Source organism: Limulus polyphemus, unplaced genomic scaffold (genome assembly GCF_000517525.1).
Source record: "Limulus polyphemus unplaced genomic scaffold, Limulus_polyphemus-2.1.2 Scaffold2115, whole genome shotgun sequence".
NCBI lineage: Eukaryota > Metazoa > Arthropoda > Merostomata > Xiphosura > Limulidae > Limulus > Limulus polyphemus.
Window position 1 is genome coordinate 40,760 of NW_013667725.1, and position 10,591 is coordinate 51,350.

At 31.4% G+C, this 10,591-nt stretch overlaps 1 protein-coding gene across 3 annotated transcripts in view; it reads right to left on the minus strand.

Moving 5' to 3' along the window:
• Positions 1-345: 345 nt before the first annotated feature.
• Positions 346-10,591, minus strand: part of LOC106465992 (BAG family molecular chaperone regulator 2-like) — a 42,046-nt gene continuing 31,800 nt past the window's right edge. The window contains exons 3-5 of one of the 3 annotated variants that reach the window (XM_013926242.2): positions 10,165-10,486; positions 6,767-7,117; positions 346-502 (exon numbers count right to left, since the gene is read on the minus strand). In XM_013926242.2, coding sequence (XP_013781696.2) covers positions 6,771-7,117; positions 10,165-10,486 — 669 coding nt within the window. In that variant the 3' untranslated portion in view covers positions 346-502; positions 6,767-6,770. Of the gene's footprint in view, positions 503-5,150; positions 6,305-6,679; positions 7,118-10,164; positions 10,487-10,591 lie in introns of those variants that run through there. The other 2 variants (XM_013926241.2, XM_022393957.1) reach the window with 2 other exon arrangements.

The window sequence follows — 10,591 nt, forward strand, 5'->3', positions numbered from 1 at the left end:
TGTAGGTGGTGGTACAGATGGTGGCACCAAACCAATCTACTACTCATTGGATAGCCTTGCACTTGTGTGTAATCCATCTACTTCCTTGAAACCTAATTGGCATATCTCCACCTTCGGTAAGTTCAAATACCTCCTTCAGGTCAGTGACGAAATCACATATCTCATGGTTATTTTAGGGGTTTACGAGTAAAGAGAACAGAGATTAAGCAGCATTTCCAACACATTTTTAAACAGACAACTTGAAAGGGCATCTAGTTCTTGGCAATGGCCAAAATAACCAAGGGAGCTCTCTTTGTAATTTACTTTTCATCCCAGTTTGTTTCCCAATGTTTACAGAGGATATGTAAACCATCCTATTTTGCTTTCAACTGATAAGTCCATCAACAGTGCAGACAGAGCTCGCCTTAAAGGTTATCTACGCAGATGGCAGCATTCAAACATACTAATTGGTTGTACTCTGTATGTGGATGTATTTAAATCCCCTTCATTCCTTAGTTTAGGCCTGCAAAAAGAAAATCTTGATATTGTTATGACCCTTCAGCATATTGTGAGATCATTGAAGAATTTAAAAAACTGGCTGAGAGTAGCCCTAAGGAATGACCAACAGTCAAACTTGTAATCAATAAAGTTATTAGCAAAGGTGCTAATAATGAATATTAATGTACATTCTTGCAATCATACAACAGCAGCACCTTGCAGTCATGCCAAGATCAAGCTTTACCTGACCTAATAAAAGATACAAAACAGGCTTGAATGGTCTGTTATAAAGATGTTATGATCAAAGCTGGTAAAGCCACAGGTGCAAGGACTTCTATAGTTGAGATCAGTGACTTTAATACTGAGGAAGAATCTGAAGATTCTGTGTTGGCGGATACCTTTTATGCAATGGATTACATCACTTCTTGCTTTAAGGAGCCATTAGAAAAGCAAGGTTTTGGCCTACTAGTTTGCAAGATGAAGTAGAGGAAGTAGTACACTATTCACAAAAATATTAAGCTCTACAAAAACAAAGTTACCAGAAAGTTTGGTACAAACTGCATACAACTCCTGATGCCAGAAAGTGGCCCAATGTGCTACTGCTTTGTGAATTGGTATTTAGTTTACCATTTTTCAGTGGCATTGTTGAAAGGATTTTCTCTACCCTTAAAGCAATCAAACTGAGAAGAGAACTAATTTGCAAGTTGAAACTCTTAAAATAAAAGAGAAAGGGCCTTCATTCAACTGCTTTATTCCTCACCCAGCTGTTGAACTTTGGTGGAAGTATTGTAAGACCACAAGAAGAACAAACCAGTTTTTTTTCAAGAAAAAGAGTATTGTCCACATGAAACCAGTGCTTATACTGGTGAATCTTCTTGTTCAGCAGCAGTAGAAGATGCAGAAACACCCCCCTCCCTAGAAGAAGGGGACGTGTGGCTTAAGAACGACGACTCAGATATTGATAGTAAAGAGAACGATTACATAATTATACCTTAAATTTGTAAAGTTATGTGCCATACTTTATTATATACTGTAGTAAGCTGCTAATCTATTTTATGGTATAGTAAATAGTGGTTGAATTGAGAATATATCAAATAGGTATATAATCTACAAAAACATTGTCATAACTTGTCATTTACTATTGGAAAATAAGTTATAATCCTCTCTGATCTCATGGCACTCTTTTTCAAAATTTTTCTGGGGTGCATGCCTCCACGACCCCCCCCCCCCCCTTAGCATTAGCATGCTGAATGTGTTCAATCACTGCCAACTTATATCAGATCCAGTTATTGTGTGAATTGACAAATGTTCTTTGAGTCAATAAAAGTTATAATCCTCCCTGTATGTGTATGTTTAAATGCCACAGAAGAAACAGTATTAACCTTTTGCTTATCACAGCAGTGTACACTTTTTATTCCCAAGGGCCATATAAGCATCCTTTAATAATGGTTTTTTCACACTGAATTCAATGGTTTTTTGGGCCTCTCTTTTTTAAATACAACATACAATCAATCAAATATAAAATGTTTGGTAATTTTTAAACTTCCTAGTTTTTTCTGGTTCCTGGGAATACAAAATGCTTAGTTACAAAAAGACAAGTTAGGACAGAGATGCCTTTTCAAGATTAATGTTGGTGCTTGTGGCTCTTATATGACCACAAAAGGATGAAAGAAATAGGGAGGAATCATTAAAGGAAAGTGTGCTATTTTTATTTTTTGTCTGTTTGTTAGTGCACTCGACCAGTAATCTGTGAGTCATGGAATCAAAACTCAGTGCCAAATGTACTCAGGCTTTCAGTTGTGGAGACATTATGATGTCGCAGTCAATCCCATTATTCAATGGTAAAGAGTAGCCCAAGAGTTGGTATTAGGTGCTGCCATCTGGTTTTCTTCCCTGTTGTCAGCACTTCAGTATCAGAGATGGTGGCAGATAGTCTTAGTAGCTTTGCCATAAATAAGCAAGTGTTATCTCTGTCATCAAGATAGCTAAAGCTATCCCAGTATAAGTAACATTTATGGACCATACTACTATTCCAGCAGTCAGCTCTCTCCCTCCAACACAATACTCTACCAGTTACTCATACTTTAACAACATGGATGCTGACTGGACTCTGCTCAAAATAAATAGTAACTCATATTATAAAATACAAAAGTGTGAACTGCATTATACAAAATGGAAGTGCAGGATTTTTTATACAGTGACCATAATAAGGGTGACTGGAATATGTTTTGCCAATCAGTCAAAAAACAATTTGTAACATTTTATTATTCTTTTTTTAATTACATTAGTCATAATAAGTATTGTGAGGTGTTAATTTTTTACTGTATTGTCATTTGATCATGTGTATAGGCTAAGAAACATGTAAGAACTACTTTTGGTAATTTTTTTTTTAAGTCTAACCTACACATTCAGCCACCCACTTCTTCACAAAGTTAAAGCATGTACAACAGGTCATTAATCTTTTCTGACTTTGTTTTGTGTAATAAATAATGTAAAGATGTTTTCTCTATTGAAAGCATCAGTGAACTTTACAAGATTATTGTTGCTCTTCCCTTTTGCCTACTATCAATAAATTGCAATTGTATAAATTCATACGAAATTTTTATTGTATGACTTATCCTATAATGTTACAGATTTTCGTTGTTTAATATTATGATTTCGGTTAAGGCAATTATTAAATAAGTAACTATGTTTCACACTTTTGCTCAAAATTACCTTTCTAACTTTAAAAAATGTTTTTCACATCATCTTAAACTTTTGAAAAGTTAATTTTTTTTTACAAAATAACATCTTTTTGTTGAATTACCCTTAACAGCCATTAATGCTAGTAAATGATGCAAGAAACTATTCTAACTAATTTAAAATGCACTGAAAATTAACAATGGTAAATTTAGGAGCAATGCCAGTCTCTTCCTGGTTAGGGGGCTGAGGTGGGTTTATATAAAAACTGAGGGGTTGGACTTGCATCTTTTGGACAAATATACTGTGGTATTTAGGAAGTGAACAAGCTTTAAGAGTAAGCATTGTTTGTTAGCTATAGGGGCTACAGGATTAAATTGCTGGTTAATGTATTGCAGTTTTACTAGCAGATCTCATAAGGCACTAGAAACAAATTGCTAGTACACATTTCAGATGAAATATTTGCAGGTTCTTACTGTCAAATATCAATACACCCATGATACATGCATTTCAGTCATTTCAATTGCAAGACTGAATACAGAATGTTACTATAATTGTGATTAACAAGACTTTCACTTGCAGGTGCTATGCTGGTTTTGCAATTAGCATGTAGGTCAGCTGGCTATACTTTCATCATCAAACCTCCACAGCACAATTTTGCCAGCAGTGTGTGCCCAAGTTGCTGCTTATTGGAGGTAATAATAATAATAAAGAAATCATGCTTACTGCAAATGTTTTTTGTTTTTTTTTCATATTCCTTCTAATTTGTCCATGATTAACACAAATGTTAAGCAGTGTTTAAACTGTAACTTTTGATAATAAATTAGTTCAGAGTGGCTGTCAACAACGATGCTATAAACTTTGATCTAGGAACTAGTGGCATAGTTACATGATTTTCTGACCAAATCAAGCATCTTTTAACTTTTGTGAAATAGGGGGGGGGGGAGAAAAGGAAAAGTACTTTGTGTTTGTCATGGCAAAGTTGTATTTTTTAATGTACTGAATTATTTTCTTTACTGATGACCCCTAGACTGAGGTCTATTATAAACATACAAAAGAAAGATAACTTAATTTAGAGTGATATGACATGCAGATTAAAAATATGGTAACCATAAAATTTATTTAACAATATGGGATAAATACAACATATTGCTTTTATCTCCATTTAATGAGGCTGTGTAACAGATAATCAACAAATTCAAAATCACAGATACAAGCCTACTGAAGTGATCCAAAACTTTACAACTTTTTTCATCATGTCATGCTCACCTTTAGAACAACAGGTAGGCATGAAACTGCAAAAGAATATCTTAAGGCATTTCCCAAAATGTCTCAAATAAATAATCTTTCTTAACTTTGCACACACTACTTTAAGGCATTTTTTAATGGAAAATAATGTTAAAAAACAGTAAAATATGACTTTCCCTAACCTTATAAATGAACAAATCAAATTATGGAATCCCCCTCCCTTTTTTTTAAAGAAAAAAAAATGAAGCTGGAATCTGAAACAATGTTTATGAGAACATGCAAGCCCATGAAGCAAATCCATGAAAATATAACAGAGTATTAAAGCTAGATATAAAATTAAGCAACTACTTCTTCCCATAAAAAAAAAATTGTGTTCATGATTTTTTGGTAAAAATGTTTAACACTATGCCATTTTTATTGGACATCATAGACACAATGATCTTTAAAAATGATCTTTGTGATTTTTAAATCAAATATTAATGTCCCCATGATGAATTTATTCCCATCAACTTTTCCTGAGAATTTTTGGAGGGTGAGAAAGTATATTTTTTAATCTACATGTGAGCATTTTCCTAATAATGAAATATATCTGACATTACTGAATTTAAGGAAAAGCCCTAGTACTACATATTTCAATTAATATTTCTTCTAACCATTCCATATTTGATATTATTGTTCCCAACCTCCTTAATTCTCTGTGGTTCTGCTCTAATTATTCTATTGTATTGCTATTTCTTTTTTTTTTAATTTGTAGTACACATTTATCGAAACACACATAACTCAACAAGACTTGAGAAACAGGCAAAAAAGGCCTTGATATTGAGACCAATTTACATAATTGGAAGAATTCTGGTAAAAATTAATACTCTTCTGTATAGAAAAAAACAACAACTTTGGTATAGCATATAAAGACTAACATGTAAGAAATAGAGTATACATATCTGAAGAAAGGTTGGCATAGATTCTGATGGATAAAACCAAATGAAGAAGATAGATATGTAAGCATAGACTTCCTTTGCTTGATGACATTACAAAATGGATTGGGGATGAGAAGCTTCAGTTAGAAATGCTTGTTCAAGCAGTAAGGAAATAGAGCAATGAAAAACCTACTCATCGATCCCCTGAATTAGGGAGGATATTAGCGTTTTTAAAGCCTAACAAATTTCTTTGTATTAAAAAATAAACCTGGTTGCACATAGTTTGACCAATTTAGTACATTTTACTTGCATGCACAAAATATACTTATTTAGCTTATTAATTTTTTTCTTTCTATAAGCTTAATAAAAAGGTACAAATCCTGCACAAATATATAAGTATACTTTTCAAATTTCAAAATAGACACGAACAGCTTTTCTGTTACACGTACAGTAATACTGTGATGGTAAGTCTATCTTGTATTATACTGCCTGTACTTATTCTAATAGCAGTGATCACAAGTCATGAATTCATAATTAACTCCTCCACCAACAAAAATCTGTATTCAATTTTAAGACTACACTTGCATGCCACTACAACCCACCAAATAAGTTTTTTTTCCAAAAAAGAAAAAATGGCCATATAATGAATTATTTTCTTAATTTATAGATGTATTGATCTTTCATATAAAAAAAAATTCTATCATAACATTACCAAAAATGTCTTTGGCAAAATATTTTAAATTAAAAATAAAATTCAGACTTCATAGAAACTGCACTACTGAAAGAATGCATTCAGTTTGATGACCTAATTAAGAAGCACCTCCTGGGTGAATTTTATATTAATTAGATGATTAGTACTGAAGCTAGCAAAACAAATTTAGATGATTCAAACTTGATACAGCTCTTCACCAATAACAGCAAGTCTATTCTAGTGCAACATGACACACTAGTGATGACTCTTCTGACTTTCATCTCAAATACATCTTTAAAAAAAATATATATACAGAATATAGGTGTTTTTATTATATCAATAATTTATTTTTATTTTGACAATTTACTGTGTATACTCAAACCACATTAATCAAAACATTCTATCAATTGTTTTCACTTCAACTATTGGGAAAAAAATTTAGAAAATGAAATGTTGATGAAATATGGCTAGAATATTTTAAGGCATGGTTATAAAAAAAATTGCAGACTGTGTACCTAAAAAAGTTACTTTTAAATCTAAAAATAATAATTTGTTAAAAATTATGATAGTTAAGTAGTAAGATGTTAAAAAAGCAAAAACCTCTAATTTCAATAGTTTTAATGGGGATCAAAAGTGTGAAAAAATCAACTTCTGATAAAATATTAAATATTTTTTCTAATAAACAAATTGAATTGTTTATTCAAATTTTCACAGTTTTTCTATATAGAATTTTTGTACAAGTATACATTGATACCTGGTTAGTGATGCAAACTCTCTTCTGCTTCAATAACTGATGAGAGGAGTGATTCAAGCCTTCTACGTGTCTTCTTTTGGTCATCAGCTGTACATTCTATTGTTACAGTCTGGAATCTTTGGTCAATAGGCCCTCGAGGTTCTGGCAGACAAGCATTTAGGTATGCCTCACACATTCGTCTTCCACTGCTCAAGTCTATTCGTATTTTATCAAATAATTCTTCAATATATTTGTTCACTTTATCAAGAGCTTTATTCTGGGCCTCATTTCTTAGAGTTTTAACATTTACTTCCACAGTTAAAGCACGACCTAATAGTCTCTCAGCTGTTACTTGAATTTCTTCCCGTTCTCCTAATAAATGAAAACACAAAGTAAGAGAAAAAATACAATGTGTAATTTCCAAGCTGAAACTTTATTATATATATATATATATATATATACACACACACACACATACATGCAATGTGTAATATTTTACACTATATTTATAGTTTGTCAAAAAATTTCAAATTACAAACTCGTACAACAATGGGTCAATAACTTTCAAGGGTTCTCTCTAGTAATTTTGTAAAACATGTGACACAGTACAAAAGGCTAGAAACTTTGGAAAATATCGGAGGTCTCCAATAAGGATTGAGGCAAAACCCACTCCCACAGAGCTACCAGATTTGAGCATTTGGTACTAGCAAAAAATAAAATAAAGATAACCATGTAATTTTTCAAACTCCTGTTAAAATTCCTTCCAACTGCAAATTCAAAACCCATACAGAAAAATAAGAAACATATAGAGTCAATTATTGGTTTGCCTCCAATGTCAATTTAACAGATTGAAAAAAGTTATATGAAAGGCAAAGTTTTTTTGTTTGTTTCTTAATCAAGGGCAAGACAAACCATTTCTAAGAATGAGTAATGCATTATACTTGTAAAAAGTTTTATCATCTTTAAATATTTTTCACAACACACCTATTTCAAATTTTGAACTTCCCATTCCATTAATTTTATTTTACACAAGGAGAACACATTTAAAATAACTGTTTATTTTGTTCATGGCTTGATTCTTGACCAAACTAAATGAATTACTCTCACTTGCTACTATACGGAAATTTGCTTGGCAAAGATAAAAATGTTTTAAGCATAGGCCGAACAAACAATTCAATTCTGTAGGGTCAATAATGAGAATCAGAAGGTGTGTTATTTGGCAAAAAAAAAAATTATCATAAAGGAAAACATAATTTTTTTGTTTGCAAAAAAGCATAGAAGAGAATAGGTTGTACAAGAAAAACAAAAAACAGAGGAAAATAATAACACATCAGTCCTGTAGTCCTTTAGAAGGTTTTATGGTGTCATTGAATTTCTATTCTAAACTTTCTTTAATGCTGGGCTGGCACACCACCTAGTTTAACATTTCTGCTCACTCTAGAAAAAATCTTACAGCAATCATCATGACCAAAAGATATAAACGGTATGACAGGTTTTCTTATCTTTTCAATATTCTGAGCTGTAACAAAGTCTAAGTGAAGTTGTATACCAAATTATAAGAGAACTAGTAATTAACAAACACATGAAACAAATACCATTTAAGATGGTTATTCATCACTTTAATGTTTTATAAGCCACGGCATAGTGACTCATAAAATAGCTCCGTTTTTTTTTCAAGTATAAATTTTTAACTATAGCTCCATTTCTTGACAAATTTGAGATTAATTACAGCTGTGGCTATTGAGGATTCCCTCTTGTTTTAAATTATCTAACAAGTTTTCATTACCATTATTGAAAATACTTTAAAAAACCTGAATATAAGCTAGATGTATTATACTGCTAACAAATACAGCAAATCACAGAACTTAAAAATAAAAGTTTATTTTGAAAAGGTTTAGAACAGAACAAAGACAATAAACAGAACTCATTTCAATCGGCAAAATCTATAAGGAAAAAGGAAATATAAAAGAATTACAATGAACCATTAAAGAATAACAAGATATGTGCAGCTTTACATTTAACAGAAACCACTTTTAAGGAACTAAAAAAAAACAAACAAAGAGAGAAATTACAAAATGATTATGAAATAAGTTATGACACAATATGTTACAATTTGTCATTTTGAAACAAAATTCAAATATGAAAAGCTATCCACTAAGTACAACAATTTAAAAACAGCATTAAGAACAAAAAATGGAACATAAGCATTTCAGGATTATATTTAACAAGTTAATTAAGCTTTTATACAAAAAGTCAGTAATATGAAAAATCATGAACTTTGTGGTTTGAATTATGTTAATATGTTCATTTATATAGATAACTTTGTTTGGCCATAGCAGGCATATTTTGTTATTATGGAATTCTGCAAACACTATGGTTTTGATAAATAGAATTTTAATTTGAATGAAATTATTACAATATGTAAGCCATTAGCACATTGTGTAGGATAAAAAGTAGTAAATTCTTTATCAAATTGCACTTGCTCTCTTGGAGCCTGAATCCTTCATGGTATGAATTATACTTTCCTAAGCTCAAAATCAAATGCATGCTACTAGTAATAATCATAATTAATATGCATGTGATATGCCAACATTGTGCAAAAATCACATCCCTTGTCAATTAATTTAACTTTTAAGCATTATGTAATGACAAATGTCAACAAAATACCAAAGTTAGTATTAAATGGGACATTAAACATGATTTTTATACTACTAGTTCAAGTAATAATGCATAGCTAGCCTGTAGCCTGCTATATAGTAAATATAAATTTCATATCCAGTCTCTTACAAGTTACATTTACACCAGTTTTTTATATATAGTATGTAGACACTGTGCACCAACTCTGATGAAGTTTAATGCATAAAACGTTTACACATAAGTTGTCTTACGTTACATTGAGAAGAAAGAGTAATAATAAAGTTATTACCCCATAAACACGTGTGTAACACTTGTTGAAGTCGTTCATACTCTTATGCCTACTTCAGTTCAGGCTTCATCATGTCATGTAGATGATAGAACGTAACAAAATTATTTAAACAACGTAATGCTCTTTTACTTTTATTTCTAACTATTTAAGAGTATATTTTCAAACTTTATTACTGTAAAAACTAAAGTTAAAACCCTAACTTTAAAAAATTCTTTGTGGGTTTTTTGGTATACTAAAGCTTATATTAAGCAACTATCTGAAAATTCAACAAAAACACAGCATGAATTTTGAGCAACTAGCAAGCTTCAGTATACTAATAGTACTAGTAGCAGTACTAATTATTATTAATAATATTAACGTAACTTAAGCTTGACAAAATCTATAATACAACAAACAAAAAAGAAGGGATTATGTTATTTAAGTTATAATTTATAAACACTTATCGATGTCACCGGTTTGTGTTTATCTTAGATTTAAAAAAATTTGTACTTGCCTTCACTAACAAGTTGTAAATCTTTATTTGTCTTAACAGTTGAGATCATTGTAAGCAAGGCTTCACGTTCTTGCTCCATTGCTGTTGCATGTTCTCTTAAAAGTTCAACTCTCTTTTCTATATGATCTAACATCCCAACTAGCCTATCATTCACGCGTGACACATTTTCTGGACAAGTAAACGGCCTTTCGGCTGATTCAAAACCGAAACTCGGAATATTTCTTGACGTGCCACCCATCCGTTCAACATTTTTGTTGTCTGCTGCCATATTCGAGAACGATCGCTCTGGAGAAGCCACATTGCGCACAGACTCATGGGATATCTGAAAAAAAAATTAAACACTAAAAATTTGTAGTGCATACTGGAGGGATTTACACATTATGATAAAAATTTAGAAACGTTGGTTTAAAAAATTATATATATATAT